The following is a 20379-nucleotide window of genomic DNA, read 5'->3' as shown; positions in this document are numbered from 1 at the left end:
ATGTAAATCAAAACTGTGGATGTATAGAATAGTATACATTTAACTCATTTCTCCATTCTTCAGGTAAGACTCAGCATATATAAATGTGATGTGGAAAACCCTCAAGCAATTTATGAAGTGGGGAGAAAAGTAATACTGCAGAAGTTTTATTTTCTCCTTTCCAACCAGGGAGAGTGTTTGTACATAATTGGGCCAGCATGTGACAAAATTTTCAAATTATTTCATTGACAGAGTCCATAGAAGTCATTATGCCCTTTTATTAATAAAATACTATTACTTCTAATAATCGCTAAGTTATTAATCTCTTAACAGTTATTAAGTACTCTGTGCAAGGCACTGCTTAATTGCTTTCCATTTCATTAAGTAATTTTATTCTCATAGCAACCTTCTGAGGTTGGTATTATTATTAATTTTCATTTTACAAATGAGAAAACTTAAGCACTGAGAAGTTATTTAACTTTCCTAAGGCCACATAACTAGGAAGACTAGCTTTCAAATTCCATTAGTCTAACACTATGAAATACTATCATATTAAACATAAAATGACTAAATATAGTTTTGTACTACATAACATGCTGTATTATACCAGATTCTGTTATCAAATGGGAACGAGAGACAAAAATGTAAGAAAAGTTACTTAAAAAAAAAAAAAGATTTGTGAGAGAGAGCGCACGTGTGTGCAAGCAGTGGGAGGGGGGCAGTGGGAGAGAATCTTCAAGCAGATACCTCACTGAGTGTGGAGCTGCACGGGGTGGGGTGGGGGAGATTGATCCCATGACCCACGAGATCATGATCTGAACCAAAATGAGAGTCACTCAACTGACTGAGCCACCCAAGTGCCCCAGAAATGTTACTTTTTTAGGCTTTTAAATTCCATCTATCAGTATAATTTTAAAAAAATTTTTATTTATTAATTCATGAGAGACACAGAGAGAAGGCAGAGACGTAGGCAGAGGGAGAAACAGGCTCTCCACAGGAAGCCTGATGTGGGACTCAATCCTGGAACTCTGGGATCACATCCTGAGCTGAAGGCAGAGGCCCAACTGCTGAGCCACCCAGGAGTCCCGGCATAATTTTTTTGAAAGAATTTAAAAATTTATTTATGAGAGAACAGAGAGAGAGCCAGAGACATAGACAGAGGGAGAAGTAGGCTCCTCACAGGGAGTCCAGTGTGGGACTTGATGCCCGGACCCAGGATCACACCCTGAGCCGAAGATAGACACTCAGCCACTGAGCCATCCAGGCATCCCTAACAGCATAGTTTTCCCCGTAAATTTAGAAAGCCCACCAGTATTTGACTTGTATAGTATTGGAGCATTGCAGTATAATGTTAGCACCACACAAGTACAGCCAGAGAACTACTGGGCAGAGAGAGAATTGCATGGAGTGCCAGGACCTAAAAATTGTCTCTGATGAATGTTATACTGCTCATAGAGAATTAGAGGACTTCTTCAAAAATACTGAACTTATTTTTTTTTTTTTTTAAATACTGACCTTAAATATGAACGTTTGCTTCTTAGCATTTTTGGTACAGGAAACATGAGACTAGCGTTAGATTTATATGAATATTTCTGGCTTTTCAACCCTAGATTTACTTTGGTTTCCTAACATTTCCCCCCCCTCATCATTCCCCTGTGACTTAGCCAATCAGTGTAATTTCTTTATTACAGATTGGCTTGTTTCTTTCCCCTTTACTCAGTTTTGTTTTTTTAAGGCAATTTTAAAATATGCTTCAATCAGTTTTGATAAATTTACCATTTATATGAAAAAATCTGTACACACAAAATGTGCTACAGCAGCTAAATAGACCGTGTCTTCTAGGCATCCAGATAGGTATTGCAGGATCCTTTCTTGTCACTTTATTCCTCACCAAGTTGAGATGTGTCTTATTTATCAGATGTGAATCCTGGAATTTCACATTATCAGTATTCCCAGAGGCCCTGTACATCTTCAGGAAAGATATAGTCACTTGTTCAGTAGACCTTCACTGAACACCATCCAGACACTGTCCTGGATATGGGGGACAGCAAACAAATGAGACAAAATAGACAAAAATTCTTAACCTCACAAAGTGAGCCATGATAAACAATAAAAATAAATAAGATACACAGTTGTCACATATTAATAAATGCTATTCTGGTAAGTTAAATTAGGGAAGTAGGTAAGGAATGTTAGTAGAAAGCCTATGTACTAGGCTCAGGGAAAGCCTCATTGTAAAGCTGCCTCCCCTCTCCCCTCTTTTTTTTTAAACTGAAAAAAAAATCCTAAGCTTGCAAAAAGCTTGGAAAAATGGTATACAGAGGTACCATATACCCTACGTACAGTTTCCCTAAATGTTAACATGCTATGTAGCCATAGTCAATCATTGAAACCAAGAAATTCACATTAATATAATATTAAGTGATCTTAAAACCTTGTTTACAGTTCATCATTTCCCCTCTGATGTCCTTTTTCTGGTCTAGGATCCAATCTAGAATTATGTTTTGCACTTAGTTCTATCTCCTTAGGCTCCTGCAATCTAGGACTGTCCATTAGTCCTCTTTTCTTTCATGGCTTGGGCACTTTGGAAGAATACTAGCCAGTTATCTCGTAGACCCTGGGGACACAGCAGTAGAAAAATTAGGCAGACTGTAAAAATCCTTCCTCTCTGGAAAGTTTAAGGTTTTCTCCTGATTAGATTGAGGTTAACAATGCATCTGGGTAAGGAATCTTATAGAAATGATGTACCCTTCATCATACAGAGGAGATATAAGGTGCCAGTTATTGGGAATGTTAAGTTTGATCACTTGGTTATGGAAGTATCTACTAGATTACTATAATTACTAAACTTTAAATTAATAAGTATATTATGGGAAAATACTTTGAGACCATGCAAACACCTTGTTTCTCATGATACTTTCACTTACTAATTTTAACATCCATTGATGAGTTTTGCCTGCAACAGTTAATACTGTGGTGTTTGTCAAGTGGTCATTTGCTATTTCCATCATTTCTTCTACAGGTATGAATAGTAATTCTACTCTAAGGGAGAATTATTACTTTTCCCCATTTATTTAGTATTTATTTATTTTTTATTTGTATCAATATAGACTCATAGATATTTATTTTATTCTGTGGATTATTCTCTATTCTCTCATTATTTTGTTCAAACTTTCTCAAATTTGGCCTTTGGGAGCTCTTTCAAGTGTCCCTTCACCTGTCCTCCATTATTTTTTAATTTTTTTCCTTACTTTCTAGCATCATGTAGCTCATTTTCTAATTTCCTTGCCCCTACCTTGGAATCAGCCACTTCTTCAAGGACCCTTGATTCCTTTTTTGAGGGGATGTATACTTAGAAACCAAGATTTGCTGCTAAGTGTGCTCATTATTGCTGGGGCATCATTTCTTTCTTTTTTTTTTTTTTAAAAAGCTTTTCAAGTGTTTTTATTTTAAATTTTTATTTATTTATGATAGTCACAGAGAGAGAGAGAGAGGCAGAGACATAGGCAGAGGGAGAAGCAGGCTCCATGCACCGGGAGCCCGACGTGGATTTGATCCTGGGTCTCCAGGATCGCGCCCTGGGCCAAAGGCAGGCGCCAAACCACTGCGCCACCCAGGGATCCCTGGGGCATCATTTCTAAGCTCGGTATACAGACCTAGGAAATAAACGTTTCCCCATAGCCTCATCAACAGAATGTGTTGTCTTACTTTTAAAATTTTGCCACACCAACAGGTAAGAAATGGTATCCTAGTTTTGTTTTAAATTGCCTTTCTTTAAATATGAGACAGTTGCATATCTTTCCATACACACACACAAACATCTATATCTGTTTATGTCTATCTGTATATATATTAAGAAACATTAGTTCATATTGATACTTCCAGTTAAACACCGCAGTTTTAATTTTTGCTTTCCCTTTTTCCTTTTATCTCCTTTCTTTGTTCTTGAGAAACCTGGCTCTTATTATCCACAGTATATTTACTTCTTTGCTGAATCTTAGAATATTCATAAAGTAGTTTCAGAAATAGTAACCCACACTCCTGTGAAAAGCAAATTTACCACTCAAGTACAATATTTGTGTCCAATTCATTTTGTCTTTAGCCTTATGGAATATAAAGTTCTGATTTCCAAAGTTACTTTAGTTCTTATCTTACCCACTTTTTTTTTTACCCACTTTTTTAAAAACATATTTTACTTATTTATTTTTAAAAATTTATTCATGAGAGGCAAAGAGAAAGAGAGAGAGAGGCAGAGACACAGGCAGAGGGAGAAGCAGGCTCCATGCAGGGAGCCCGACATGGGACTTGATTCCGGGTCTCCAGGATCATGCCCTGGCCAAAGGCAGCGCTAAACTGCTGGACCACCGGGGCTGCCCATTATCTTACCCACTTTATTAGTTTATTTACCCACTTTCTCGTAAGTGGTCATTTAGATTGTTTTCAACATTCTGCAACTATAAACAGTGCTGTAATAAGTAACCTTGTACATATGTATTTCTGTATTTTTAGAAAGTAGCTTCAAGTAAGTTGCTAAAAGTGGTATTGCTAGGTCAAAATGTAGGTGTAAATGTAGTTTTGTAGGTATTACCAAATTCCCTCTAGAAGAGTTGTACTGGTTTGTATTTCTGCCACAGTTGTTCTGCAGTCCCTTCTTTTTCATAGCCTCATCAACAAAAAGCGTGTAGTCTTTCTTTCTTAATTCTTCACTCTCCAGTGGTATCTCAATATTGTTTTCATTTGTATTTCTTTAAATATGAGTGAGTCTAAACATCTTTTCATATGTTTAAGAACCATTTTATTAATGTGTTTGTTTCTTAATGGTGAATTGTCCATTCATGTGTGTTTCAATTTTTCTATTGTGTTTTTAGTCCTTTGATCCCAAATGTGAAGAGTTTTAAAAGATATATTATGGATATTAGCCCTTTGATTATGGTATATATTACAAATATCCCCCCCCCCCCCGATTTATAAGTTTTCTTTACATTTTGTTTTGCTGTTTTTTTTTTAAAACCTTTTATTTATTCATTCATGAGAGACACACACAGAGAGGCAAGAGATGTAGGCAGAAGGAGAAGTAGGCTCCCTGTGGGAAGCATGATTCAGGACTCAGTCCCAGGACCCCGGGATCATGACTTGAGTCAAAGGCAGACACTCAACCACTGAGCTACCCAGGTGCTCCTATGCTGTTTTTTTTTCTGATGCAAAATTATCAGTCTTTTTTTTTTTTTTTTTTATTACTCTGGATGTTAAGTCATTGTTAAAAACCTTACCCTATACCAGGGTAGAAGAAGAATTCATCCATATTTTCTTATAGTCTTTGTATTATTTTATAATGTACCTTTAGATCCTTGATTCCATTGAAGTTTATTCTTTTGTATGATATGAGATATGAATCTAAATTTATCTTTTATCCAAATGGCTATCTAGTTATCCCAGCATCACTTATTAAGAAACCCATTTTGTCCCAGTTATTTCAGATGCTGCTTAGCATATCCTAGGTTTTCTCATATTTTTGGGTCAATTTCTTGGCTCTGTTCTTTGACCTCCCTTTATCTATTCATGTCCCGGTACCACACTGTTTTAATTTTAGTGGCTTTATAGTATTATTTTTGAGTAGGCTCCATGCCCAATGTGGAGCCCAGTGTGGGGCTTGAACTCATAGGCCCAAGATCAAGACCTGAACTCCAATTAAGAATCAGAGAGTAAGGGGCACCAGGGGACTCAGTGGTTGAGCGTCTGCCTTCGGCTCAGGTTGTGATCCTGAGTCCTGGGATCGAGTCTCGCTCGCATCAGGCTCCCTGCAGGGAGACTGCTTCTCCCTCTGCCTATGTCTCTGCCTCTCTCTCTGTCTCTCATGAATAAATATATAAAATCTTAAAAAAAAAAAAAAAAAAAGAATCAGAGACTTAAACTACTAAGCCACTCAGGCACCCGTTTATAGTATTTTTTAATGTTTGGTTTCATTAAACTCTCTCATAGTTTGCTTGTTCTTTTTCATTATTTTCCTGGGTGTCCTCAGAGGTTTGTTTTTCCTTAGAGACTTTGATACCAAACTTATCTAACTCCATAAAAAATAAAGCTGTCTTTTGAGTAATAACATGAAGGAAAAGATAAAGCAAGTAATTTACATATCTGAGGAAGAATATTCCAGGCAGAGAGATCATCAGCTGCAAGGACCCTAAAAGGCCATGTGGGGTATCATAGCAAATTTGACTTCTCTGGTTGTGAATTTGGAGCAGAGGAATGGCCTGATCTTGCAGCTATGATAAAAATCGACCATAAATTGCTGCCAAAAATGCATATCGTGAATCTAATCAGGAGGAAACACTAGAAAAACTGAAAATGAGGAGCATTCCACAAAATATCTGTACATACTCTTCAAAATTACAAAAGTAAAAAAAAGTGAAAGGCTAAGGAACTGTTTATGATTAAAGGATATGAATGATACATGCCAATTAAAATGAATATTCTGAATTGAATCCATGATGATAAGGGAGGGAAGGTAATGATGTAGGGAACATTGCTGTATGATTGGTAAAATAGTAATATATAGACTGTGGACTAAATAATACTGTTATATCAATGTTACATTTCCTGATTTTGATTACTGTAGATATGTAAAAGCGCATCACTGTTCTGAGGAAATATAGTACTCTAAAATTATATAGGAGGCATCATGTCTGTAACCCACTCTTAAATATTTCAGAAAAAATGAAAATAAGAGAAACAGAGGTGTTAAGAAAACAAACAGGCAAAACCTAAACAATTGGTGAATCTGAGTAAAGCATATAGGTGAGTTCAGTTTACAGGTTTTGCAAACAAAAGCAAAAATTAAAAGAAACAGTTGATAGTGGGACAAGGGGAGAATCCAGGAGATTAGTTAGGAGGTATTTGTATTGATCCAAGCAAGAAATAGTGATTGTCTAGTTGAAGAAGATATTAATGGAGAAAATAAAAGTAGATGAATGGATTCTGGATATATTTTTAAGAAAGAATGGACAGAGGCTTGCTTATGTGAGGGTATGAGAGAAAAAGAGAATCAGAGATGGCGGCAAGGTATTTGTTCTGAGCACCTGAAAGGTGGGAGTTGCTATTTATTGAGACAGAAGACATTGAAGGAAGAGCAGGTTGTATATGTGGGTTGAAGTATGGGAGAAGAAAGAGTTGGAGTTTCATTTTAGTTATCTATCCTCTAAGCAAAGCTGACACAAGTGATTCTTCCCCAGTAAATTTCTTGGAAACCAGGAGATGTATGTGATGTCATTCATAGATCTCTGCACTAACCTTGGTTAAGCCATCTGACCTCTTTATATTATTATTTTCCCCAACAAGGGAAAAAAAATACCTGTCATGCATACTTCACAGGTGAAAATTATACTAGATGTTAAACATAAAAGCACTCTGGGGACGCCTGGTTGGGTCAGTGGTTGAGCCTCTGCATTTGGGTCAAGTCATGATCCTGGGGTCCTGGGATCCAGTCCTGCATAGAGCTCCTTGAAGTGAGCCTGATTCTCCCTCTGCCTATGTTTCTGACTCTGTGTGTCTCTCATGAATAAATAATTAAAATCTTAGAATAAAAATAAAAGCATTCTGAACAGCATAACATACTTATTGAATCACTATGTTGTACACCTGAAATGAATATATGAATATATGAAATATATAAATATGAATATAACATTTTAAGTAAAAAATTTGAAAAGTATGCAGTTTTAAAAATGCTAAGTATTTAAATATAGGCTGTTACTGTCCTCAGTCATTGTTATGAAGTCTTATGTCTGCATTCTCTTTTCATCCACTTTAGCCTCTCATCTGGTTTATTATTCTTGACTGCTTATTGCTAGGCCTTTTCTTAGGGTGACTCCTTCTTTCATTTGGCTAGGCAGTCTCTGAATGCTTCACTGTGCTGAGGCTCATTGGCCTGCTGGCTGTTAGATTATAAAATCTCTCCTGCTACCAACAATGAGTTGGCTGCCCCGTGGTACCGAGTATCCCATTTATGCAAATAGACTTGAAGTAATATCTCCTACTTGATGAGGATTTTTATGTATGATATATAAAGGTGGATTAACTTCTATTAATTAATAGCTAGAATGTTTAGATGCCTTTGTGTGCAAGCATGGTGTCAGGCATGTTACCTCTAATTTTCATTATATCCCTGGGAGCAGACATCATCACCTGTGCTTTACAGGTGAGGAAACTGAGGAAAATAACTTGTTCAGGTTATTATGCTAATAAATAGTATCTGGGAGCTGAGATGTAGTTCTAGCTTTGAGACTCCAAATCTTTTCTTCTTTGTCATTTCTTTTTCTTTTTTTCAACCCTATTCCCCTATTCTGAGACATCTATTCCCTCAAATTAACATTGCATACTTATATTTATGCACGTTTTATTCAGCCTAGACTATCTTTCTCTGTGCTCTTTTATCCTTATTTATTTATTATTTATTTTCCATGACTCCACTAAGTTTTACTTTGAGACTACCTCGGCACCTGGTATATGATTGTTCTTTAGAATTCTTCAAAATATGAATTTGGCACTTAATGGATGCTAGCTATCCCATAAGGTTGTAGAAGGAATAAACCATAGTAAATATAAGTCTATAAAAGTTCTAAACATATATAACTGGGTATTTCTGTTATGGCATCTTTATTTTAATCTTACAGGCTCCTTAGTGATAGAACAGAGAAGTCCATTTGACCTGAGAAGATTTGATAGTCATGTGACTACTTCCTCAGCAGGAACTGACTGGCATTAGCATGTATCTTTAGGGAACGTTTCTTTTCATTTCCTGAATGGTCTCTCTGCCTCTCTAAAGCACAGCTTTCACCAGTCTGCCAGCACATTGTTTTATAGGAAATATTTAACTTGAAAAATAATACTAAATATTGTCATTGTGAATTTATTATCTAATGTCCACTTTAGAATTTAAATTTTTTCTTCTTGAATGGATGGAGCTAGAGAGTATAATGCTTAGCAAGATAAGTCAGAGGAAGACAGTTGCCATATGCTTTCACTCATATGTGGAATTTAAGAAATAAAAAAAAATAAAGGGGAAAAAATGAAAGACAAAGCAAGAAACAGAGTCTTAACTATATAGAGAACAAACGGATGGTTACCAGAGGGGTGGGAGTGGGGAGATGGGTTAAATAGGTGATGGAGATTAAGGAGTAAATTTGTGATGAGTACGGGGTGATGTATGGAACTGTTGAATCACTATATCATACACCTGAAACTAATATAACACTGTGCGTTAACTAACTGGAATTAAAACAAAAACTAAAAATCTTTTCTTCTTGAGATTGATCAAAAGCAGAAATCATGAAAACATAGCATAGCAGCTTGATTTTGATGAGTGATAATGATGTAGAAAAACTTAATGCCTCTTAACAAAAGAGATAGGGATTATAGTCTCAAGTGAAGCCACATTTTTAAGTCATCACAGTAAAAACACAGCTTTTGAAGAAAGCCTTTTATCACATGAACTTAATATTTTTTCCTTTTAACAAGGGATCAAATAGGGAGAAGCAATGCTGGATTTCAGATTGATTGCCTGCAAAAAAGTAAAACTCTAGATTTTGTTTCATGCAAAGATGTTCACTTATAAACTAAATACTAGATGTAGGTGCTTGTATGCTTAAGTAAGGTAAACAGCAGCACCCAGTAGGTGGTTATCAGAGAGTCAATATCAACATGGGTCGGGCGGCCTGGGTGGCTCAGCGGTTTAGTGCTGCCTTCGGCCCACAGTGTGATCCTGGAGACCTGGGATCAAGTCCCACGTTGGGCTCCCTGCATGGAGCCTGCTTGTCCCTCTGCCTGTGTCTCTGCTTCTCTCTCTCTCTCTGTGTGTGTGTGTGTGTGTCTCTTGTGAATAAATAAGTAAATAAAATCTTTAAAAAAATACATCAACATGGGTGAAAATTTAAATTGTATTCCACATGAGTCAGATCTGAGATTGGCATTACTTAGTTTAGTCATGAATGACCAGGATGTGAATGAAAATATGCTCATTAAATTTGCAGAGAGCAAGTTGATGGTCTTAGAAAATATGAATAGTATTTGGTATGACTATGATGAGCTAGAGAGATCACATTTTTTTTAAACGATAAAGTTCAGAAGGAAAATCTGTAAAAGAATACACCTGATGCAAAATAAAAACTTAGTAGGTATAAGAAAAGCCTGGATAGAACAAATAGATACAGATAGAGAAACTGAATATATACAGGTACCAAAGGAGGAAAATGGACTAAAGTGTAACTCCTTGCTTTCATCAACCTAGAGCATATATTCTGTTCTTGAATAATTTTTTCCTGATGTTTCAGGTGCCTCTACATAGTGTAGTTCCTAGTGCATTCTTCCATACAACCTAGTTTTCTCCTTATCATCATGTAAATATCAATGAAAGCATCACCTTTTTAAGAAAGCATTTCCTGACATCTCTTCCTCACATCTACCAATTCCATATCCTTCCTTGTTTCATAGTATCCTGGTTAGACCTCCTTTTTAAGCAATTACTTCACTCCATTTTTAACTTTACTTTCAGTCTCTGTCAATAGGCTTTGACCTCAGAGTCTTTTGTCTTCATAAAATGGTAGGTACGTTGTGACTGTTCATTACATGTTGAATGAATGAATGAAGCCATATTTTTAGGTGGGGGCTTTTAGTTCATATCAGAGCCTCTGGAACCACCATTGATAAAACAGGTCAGAAGGGCTTACCTCCAAGGCACCCAGTATCCAGGTATTTAGGATTACTGGAGGGACGCCTGAGTGGCTCAGCGGTTGAGCGTCTGCCTTTGGCTCAAGGCGTGATCCTGAAGTTCCAGGATCGAGTCCCATATCGAGCTCCCTGCATGGAGCCTGCTTCTCCCTCTACCTATCTCTGCTTCTCTTTCTGTGTCTCTCGTGAATACATCAATAAAATCTTAAAAAAAAAAAAAAAAAGGATTACTGTAGATGCCCTTGAGAGAATTGGCCAGAAATCATAAATGTTTGGTTCATGTGTCCTTAAGATGGTCCAGATTGATCTGTCCATGATGAAGAGTAGAGAATCTCTCTTCTTTAACTTGGTTTTATCAGGCTTTTGAAATGATAGCTATATCCCAAAAGTAGAAAGTTCTTTCTTGTAATATAAGAAAAGAACACCTGAAGGATTATAAATATTGGCTGATCAGATAAGCAAAATTTCAAAGAACAGTAAATTATTATTTATATATATGTAACCATCTAAAGCTCACAGATCAAATGAATAGAAGATAGTAGACTCTGGTATTCATTTTGAACCATAAATTAAAATTTTTTTTAAATTCAAGTATAATTAACATACAGTATTAGATTAGTTTTAGGTTTACAATATAATGATTTCAACAATTCTGTACATTACTCAGTGCTCATTACGATAAGTGTACTATTAATCCCCTTCACCTATTTAACCCCCACCTGCCTCCCCTCTTGTAATCACCACTTTGTTCTCTGTATTTAAAAGTAAGTTTTTCTGTTTGTCTTTTTTCCTTTGTTCCTTTTTATTTTGTTTCCTGAATTCCACATGTGAATGAAATCATGGTACTTGTCTTTCTCTGATTGATTTATTTCACTTAGCATTATGCCTTTTAAGTCCATCCATGTTGCAAATGGCAAGATCTTGTTCTTTTTATGGCTGAGTAACATTCCATTGTGTATATATACTGCATCTTTATTCATTCATCTGTGGATGGACATTTGGGTTATTTCCATAACTTGGCTATTATAAATAATGCTGCAATAAACATAGGAGTAAATATATCTATTTATATCTATCTCTTTTCAAATTAGTGTTTTCATTTTCTTTGGTTAAATACCCAGTAGTGGAGTTTTTGGGTGATTCTATTTTTAACTTTTTGAGGAACTCCATATTTCTTTCCACAAATGAAAACCATACCAGATAGCATTCTCACCAATGATACATGAAGGTTCCTTTTCTTCTACATCCTTGCCAATGCTTATTTCTTATTTCTTGTGTTTTTGATTTTAGCCATTCTGACAAGTGTGAGGTGATATCTCATTGTATTTTTTTTAGACTTTATTAATGAGAGAAAAGGAGAGAGAGACAGAGGCAGGGGGAGAAGCAGGCTCCCTTTGGAGAGCCTGATGTGGGACTTGATCCCAGGACCCCAAGGATAATGACCTGAGCCAAAGGCAGATGCTCAACCACTGTGCCACCCAGGTGCCCCTCTCATTGTAGTTTTGATTTACATTTCCCTGATGATGATGATAAGCATATTTTCACTTGTCTGTTGACCATCTGGATGTCTTCTTTGAAAAAAAATGTCTATTTGTGGCTTCTGACCATTTTTAAATTGGATTATTTGGAGGGTTTTGGTGGTGAGTTGTGTAAGTTCTTTAAATAATTTCTATATTAACCCCTTATTGGATATATCACTTGTAAATCTCTTCTTTCATTCAATAGGTTGTCTTTTTTGTTTTGTTGTGCAAAAGTTTTTTCTTTTGACAAATAAAAATTGTTTAATTTTGCTTTTGTTTCCCCTGCCAAAGGAGGCATATCTAGAAAAATATTTTTAAGGCTGATGTCATAGGGATTATTGCCTATGCTCTCTTCTAGAAATTTTCGGGCTTCAGGTCTCACATTTAAGTCTTTTAATCCATTTTGAATTTATTTTTGTGTATAATATAAGCAAGTGTGAACCATAAAATTTTTATCCTAGTTGTTTTTCTGTTTTCTCCTCATCTTTGTCATACTCTTTCTGTTCTGCCTTTGTGTGTCTTTATTATCTGTTGTCCTTCTCTCATCTGTGTCTCTGCTTGGCTCCCCATTTCCACCTATCTCTGCTCTTGTTCTGTCTTTTTGGCATTTCTTCCTATGGCTACGTAGGACTGGAAAACATTTTGAAGATTTTATTGTATCTTTTTATGAAATCTTTTTATAAAGATTTCTACTTCCTGGGCAGCTCCGGTGGCGCAGCGGTTTAGCACTGCCTGCAGCCTGGGGTGTGGTCCTGGAGACCCGGGATCAAGTCCCACATCCGGCTCCCTGCATGGAGCCTGCTTCTCCCTCTGCCTGTGTCTCTGCCTCTCTCTCTCTCTCTCTGAATAAATAAATAAAATCTTAAAAAATAAATAAATAAAAAAAGATTTCTGCTTCCCATGTTTGAGCTAAAAGCACGTGAATTGATTATTTTACATTTTTACTCTTTGTAACCCTTTATTGATTTTGGCCATCTTAAATTCAGGAGTCCTCCAGAGGAGAAATGTTGCCCATTTCAAATATGGCCACTCAAGACCACCTGAGTATCTGTGGGCCTGTCCTTTTCCAATTGTTCTTGGTTGCAAGAGTTTACCCTAGCTTAGAGTGCAAACTATTGTCCATCCAGCATCTGAAAAATCAATTCCAGAGTTAGACATTTAGATTGTAATACTTTAGAATTTGAGTAGGACTTTGGGTACTATTTAATTTTAAAGATGAGAAAACTGTGGAGCAGAGAGGTCATACAAACTACTCAAAGCTGTGTAGTCTTTAATATTTTTCTTCTTCCATATATCATAGGAAAGGGCTATATGAATTTTTATATTTTTTGATACAACATCTTGATATTAAGACTTGAAATAGCCTTTTAAAGGCGGTACAGTGTTGTTTTTTAAAATATTTTATTTTATTTATTTGAGACAGAACATGAATGCGGAGAGAAGGGCAGAGGGAGAGGAAGAGCAAGAACCTGACTCCCCACTGAGCAGTGGACCCACTGTGGAGCTTGATCCCAGAATGCACTGTGGGGCTCAATGCCTGAGCCAAAGGCAGACAAATAAGTGACTGAGCCACCCAGGCGCCTAAGGGCAGCACAATTTAAATAGTGGTTCCCATTAATATTTCCATCAGACTAGTGGAAGTCTCCTTACGTCTTTTGCTGTTGGAAAGAGTGGTGTTACACAGGGCATAGTGATAGAACTGATCATGCCGGAATTAGGAAGAGATGATTTTTTTAATCATTTGGTAGAAGGGAATCCAAAACTACTGATCACTGCTTGATTAATATATAGAAAAAGGTGAATTCTGAGGACTTTTTTTTTTTTTAAAGATTTTATTTATTTGAGTGAGAGAAAGAGAGCATGAGTGGGGTGAGGGGCAGAGAGAAAAAGCAGACTCCTCACTAAGCAGGGAGCCCAAAGTGGGGCTCAATCCTGGGACCCTGTGATCTTGGCCTGAGCCAAAGGCATTAGATACTCAACTGACTGAGCCAACCAGGCACCCTTCAGAGGATGTTTTAAATGACTAAAAGAAAGGACACTGGCACCACAATAAAAACTATTTTATTAGACGATTTATGTTTTAATTAGCTATGAATGAACAGAGGCAATGGGAGTGTCCAGTTCTGTTGAGAAATTCAAATAAAAAGAAAATGAGAGTGTAAGTATGAGGAGGTTGTTTCATAAAAACAAGGATTATGTGCAAGCTTGTACTATAAAATTTAAACACTCTTTAGTGTGTCACCTAGGTCCTCCTCATTTTCCCCACAATATTAGAGTCAGAGTGTCAGGAGCAGGCTACTGTATACTCTCACTGTATTTTTCAAGATCTAGTTAACCTTCATTTCTCAAGGGAAAAAGAAAGTCCTAAATTTCTACTTTGGAAATTTATTGCCAAGTACTGTGGATTCTACTACTTTGGTATCTCTTAAAGCTATCTACTGCTCTCAATCAGGACAGCGACAACCTTTGTTAAAACTTTCATAATTTTTCTTTTTTTTTGTTTTTTTTTTTGTTTTTTTGTTTTTTTTTTAAACTTTCATAATTTTTCATCTGGACCCTCGCCACTCATCCTCCACATTGCTGCCAGACTGATTTTACTAATTGGGTTGTATTATTTTCTGTTTAAAACTCTATTACCTATTAATAGACACTCTGTTACCTTGAGGTAAACTTCACATTCCTTAACATCTCATGTAAGAACTTTATGATCAGGTTCTTGGTCATCTGTACAACCTGAACTGTCACTATGCCATGTTCCATCCATGGATGGATGACCAATGTAGAATAACCTCCCCATCTTGTGGTCTTAGAGGATAGTTTCACTAAAAACCTTTGAGGTCATCCTGATCCAGTCTCTGTAAATTAAGGGCACAAATGATACCACTTTTATGTATGTTTTATTGTTCAGTTATTTTGATGAGAAGCCAATTGCTGGTTCCATCTCAGGCAGTAGCAATTTCCTACTTCTGTCCTGCTAGAAATCGTAGTCAAAGCAGAGAGATTTAGGAATGCCTGGGTGGCTCAGTTGGTTAAGCATCTGCCTTCGGCTCAGATCATGATCCTGGGGTCCTTGATCAAGCCCCAGGTCAGACTCCCTGCTCAGTGGGGAGCCTGCTTCTCCCTCTCCCTCTGCCGTGGACCTGTGCTTGCTCTCTCTCTACTGTTCTCTTTCCCTCTCTAATAAATAAATAAAAATTTTAAAAGTAAAGCAGATTTAATCTTAGGCTAGTTTGCTCATTGAAATTCTATTTACTTGTAAGCAATATACATTTATTGAGCATTTGTGATGTGTCAGGCTCTGCACTAGGTGCTGGATATTAAATATAAAGATGATTTAGGGGTCACCTGGAAGGCTCAGCGGGTTAAGTGCCTGCCTTTGGCTCAGGTCATGATCCCAGAGTTCCGGGATTGAGCCCCATATCAGGCTCCCTGCTCAGTGGGGAATCTGTTTCTTCCTCTCCATCTGCCTCTCCCCCTCCTGCCCCTTGTTCACCCTTTCTCTCAAATAAATTAATAAAATCTTTATTATTTTTTAATAAAATCTTTAATTAAAAAAAAGATGACTTAGGTCTTATCCTCAAAGAAATGATAGTCCTGTGAACAAGTATATCACTTAGAGTTTTTGAGTCATTGTGTTAATGAATTAAAGATAGAATAGTAGATAGTCTTTGAGTTCTGACATATTTGAACAAGTCAGCCAACAAATACACGAACCATTTCTTTTCTGCTAATGAAGATACTTTCAGTAGGAGCTGGAGTTTGTGGAAGACATGACTTTATGGGCTGTTAACTACTAGACAATTTATCATTTTATTTCAATAGGATTTTCTTTTAAATGCCTTAACTGTGGCTCCTTTCTTTTTTGAGGTGGTTGACAACAGTACTGTAATATACCAGAATTATTGTCTAGAAATTAAATAATGTGTTTGAGATATATACACACAAAAGTTCAGAGACCTCCTATTATAGATTCATCCTTAGATGTAACACTAATTTGATGCTTCATATCTTCTTTTCCCTGTCCATTGCTAGTTTGCAAGAAGTTATTTTTATTAGGAAATATCATTCCACATTGCTCCAGGTATGAACCAGAAGAAATTCACCATGGCTCACTGATGAGAACACAGAGGAAATAGTGTTAGTCACATTCAGGAGTGGACAGCACTGTTAGTTACTCTTCTTTGTTTTACAGAGATGAACGAAATCAGTCCATCATTGTAAGTGGAGAGTCTGGGGCAGGAAAAACAGTCTCAGCTAAGTATGCCATGAGATACTTTGCAACTGTAAGTGGTTCTGCCAGTGAAGCCAATGTTGAAGAAAAGGTCTTGGCCTCCAACCCCATCATGGAGGTAAGACAGCAGCAGCCATGGCCTTCTTACTATATTCTCTGAAGAAACCTACTCAAAGAAATACTGAAACAGTATATATTGTTAAAAGTCTGGGCTCTCCCAACCACTAAAAGTAAGAAAATACCTCTCCGCATATTAGTAAGAAGAGACCTATGAAAAGTAGAAAGGCAGTAAGATACACATTTGAGTAAAGCCCAGCTATGGAAGCATCTACTTAATTCCATAATCCTGCATTTTTAACCTACCACTGAATTGTCTCCAAATAACTGACAGTGGTACTTCATTTCTTAATTTCTATTCTCCCAGTTAATTGACTCTCATCTATTATTCCTTATACTAGAAGTATGTTCATTTCCCCCTAGTTCTGAGTTCATAGGATTCACTAAAGCATGATGAGTTTTATCATCCCTCTGCCCATATTTCATTTTCTATACTTAGTACAACCTGTTGAGCTGTAGGTTTCTATCTTTTTTTTTCCAGATTTGAACTGTAGGCTTAAATCATGATGATCTTGTAAACATTTTTCTTCTTGTTTCTGTGGAGCACATCACACAGCTTTAGGTTAGAAAAAGGGATTCAGTAGCTATAAATTCCATGTGAAAGGAAGGACTATGAAAGGATGTCCTTTCAAAAGTAAAATATGTATACAAAGTGGAAATGTTTTTGTGAAAATTTGAGTACTTCAGGATTTGTAACTTGAAAATTATTTGTCTATTAACATGCTTTTAGAAAAGTCACATTTTTCTAAATAGTCCCATTAAATGGAGAAAAGTAATTCTCATTAATAATGGAGAGAAATTATTTTGGAGAGGGAGAAACAAACCATTCTTATTAAAAATTCAAGTCAGCATTTTTTATTCCTGTGTTTTTCCTTTGTCAAGCCTTATTTGTCCCCCAAACACAGACGGAGTTTAGAACTGGCCTGGTGCACCTGGGATACAAGTGGTTTTTGCAATAATCAGCCCAGAGGTAATTGTGCCTGGTTTGCAGTGCCGTGTGTGACACTTCAGAACAGAGTGTTGTGATCCGTTGCCTGCAGGGCTTCCCTCCAGAGCAGTAGGACTTCTGTTCTTGGGACCGAGAGGACAGGATTTGCTGGGGAAGTTAAGAGGCTTCCTGGGCTAGGTGCCCTGGAAAGAGAACTGGAGAAGTTTTCTAAAATAGCAGAGACTGGGGGAAACAGAGGTTTGTGCTAAAAAGAGTAGTCAACATTTTAAGCAAATATTAAGATTTTGAAACAATTCAACCTACAGATATAGTGCTGGAATCCAGTGTTAGCATTGGGGAAATCTAATCTGTACAGCCAGTTTGGGTTTTGGGTCAGAAAATAACAGGACTTGGCTTTGCTTCCTACCATTAGATTGACTATTTTTGGTCACAACGACAAATTCTCTGTATTTGGCAATAGTTTAGTTAATTCTTAGTCCCTAATATTAGAATATTCCAGTCTAGGTTGTGATGGCATCAGGGAATTCCACCTCTTCTAACCCTGGACCATAGAATAATACAAGCCTGGAATGAATCTTATAGAATGTCTAGTAGAATATTTTATGACCTTACTATATTCTCATTCAAAAAATAACTACCTTGGTTTTTCTACAATACAGATTTTAGTTGTGTTCGTAGGAGAGATTAAAATGGCCATTGATACTAGTTTTTAATATGTAGTTATAAGGAATTTACCTTATTTTCTAGGATAAACAAAAAAAAGATAAAGGCATCAGTTGTGCTTCTATATTGTTGTATAGTTTTTCTACAGGAATTTGGATTAAGAAAATTTGACAGAGAACTAATTCCCTTTTTTTTTTTTTTTTTAAGATTTTATTTATTTGAGAGAGAGTGTGCATGAGCACTTTGCCCGGGGGGATGGGGCACAAGGAGAGGGAGAAGCACACTCTCTGCTGAGCAAGGAGCTAGGTATGGGGCTCCATCCCAGGACCTCGAGATCATGACCTGAACCAAAGGTTACTGCTTAACCGAACTGAGCCACCCAGGCACCCCGAGAACTAATTTTCAATAACCACAAATGAGAGCATCCCAATTTGAAAGATTAAAATGGAATCAGGGAGGTACCTGGGTGGCTTCGTGGTTGAGCAGCTGCTTTTGGCTCAGGTTGTGATCCCGAGGTCCTGGGATCAAGTTCCGGCATTAGGTTCCTCACTGGGAGCCTGCTTCTCCCTCTGCCTATGTCTCTTGTCTCTGCCTCTTTCCCTGTGTCTCTCATGAATAAATAAATAAAATCTTAAAAAAAAATAGAATAGAATTGGGAACTGAAGAATGGTGACAAAGGGTTTGCAGTTATAGGAAGAAGACATGGATGAAATACTGAGTATGTGGCCTAGAATGTTTGTGACTTTAAACCTGCCTCAAGACTGTGTCTCTATATCAGAGTCCTTTACTGTGTTGTCCAGAATGACATATCTAGGTCTCCAGTGATCTGAAACTCCTCCCTAGATAATAAGCATCCTACACGGTTAACATCACAGCCTAGTAGTTAATGGAATCTGTATACAATCCTTTAGAAAGCAAGATCCTCATCCTTAGCAAAGGCTCCTTTTGCAAAATATGAATGATGCACAGGTAAATGATTCTTTTTTGCTCATTTTATCATGTTTTCCTCTTCTCCTTTTCCTCTAGGAAATTTTCATCCAAAGATGGGGACAGGGAAAGATTCTTGGGGCATAGTAGTTTTAATAGTTCTTTAATAACCATAGTTAAAGACTTTTATCTCCTTTTAGTAAAGAATAACTCACACAACACTTCACTGAAATCAATAGTAAAATCAAGACCACAAAACTTTTTTCATTAACAATTACTTGCTAATTGAAATGAAAATAGCATCAAGGGAGCCTGTTGTAAATACAGTACTTATAAGGCAGAGAGCACAATTAGGGGGAATGGACAAAAAGTATTGTTTATGTGTAGAACCTTCTTTCCTTATCAGGTTCAAGGCTTATAATCATATAATTCTAGTTTTGAAAAGGAACCTAGAGCTTATCTATATTTTAAAAAATGTTTTATTTATTTATTCATGAGAGACACACAGAGAGAGGTAGAGACAGAGGCAGAGGGAGAAGCAGGCTCCATGCAGGGAGCCTGATATGGGACTCGATCCCGGAACTTCAGGATCACGCCCTAAGCCAAAAGCAGATGCTCAACTGCTGAGCCACTCAAGCATCTGCCTAGAGTCATTTAAACTAATCAGTTTTCAATTGGAGGCACTGCTCCTCAGAGGATGAAATGTTGCCAAGATGGTAGGAGGGCCTGGTCTAATACCCAGGTATTTGCTCTTTCTACCATTCTTTGCTCTATATGTAAATACCTTTTACTCAAAGACAGAGAGGAGGGTCTGTTTCAACCCTGGCCTACTCACTGTTGCTTCTTACAGGGTGTAGTATTGTTTTGGCAGCTCAACCACTCTGACCTCCACTCTTGAGTAGATAGGAAAGGGGTGGCATATGGAAGGTGGAATAGAGTCAGGGAAGGAGGAGAAGCTGTGGCCCCCCTTTGCTAGCTTGCTTACTTGCTGGCAGGAAGTTACTCAGGACAGTGCCTGATAAACCCTTGGTACTATTACTGCCACTGCCACAACTACTACATCTTTTTCATCTGCTCTTTGACAGAATATTCTGTGTTGAAAGAAAACCTTGTACTTTAATTTCCTTTTCTAGATAAGAATAATTGGAATATATGGAGACTTTATGTTGTACTTTTTGTCATATCAAGAACGGGAATTGGGATGCCTGGGTGGTTCAGCGGTTAAGCATCTGCCTTCGGCCTGGGGTGTGATCCTGGAGACCTGGGATCGAGTC

At 37.1% G+C, this 20379-nt stretch overlaps 1 protein-coding gene across 4 annotated transcripts in view; it reads left to right on the top strand.

Annotated features, from left to right (window-relative positions):
- The window catches only part of MYO5A (myosin VA), a 189223-nt gene that overhangs the window by 69516 nt on the left and 99328 nt on the right, over window positions 1-20379 (top strand). For all 4 annotated transcript variants that reach the window (XM_077881132.1, XM_077881135.1, XM_077881134.1 and 1 more), the window contains exon 5: window positions 16411-16567. In XM_077881132.1, coding sequence (XP_077737258.1) covers window positions 16411-16567 — 157 coding nt within the window. The remainder of the gene's footprint in view (window positions 1-16410; window positions 16568-20379) is intronic.

Source organism: Canis aureus, chromosome 32 (assembly GCF_053574225.1).
Source record: "Canis aureus isolate CA01 chromosome 32, VMU_Caureus_v.1.0, whole genome shotgun sequence".
Taxonomy (NCBI): domain Eukaryota; kingdom Metazoa; phylum Chordata; class Mammalia; order Carnivora; family Canidae; genus Canis; species Canis aureus.
The sequence above is the reverse complement of the archived record's forward strand: the minus strand, read 5'-3'. Positions and strand labels throughout refer to the sequence as shown.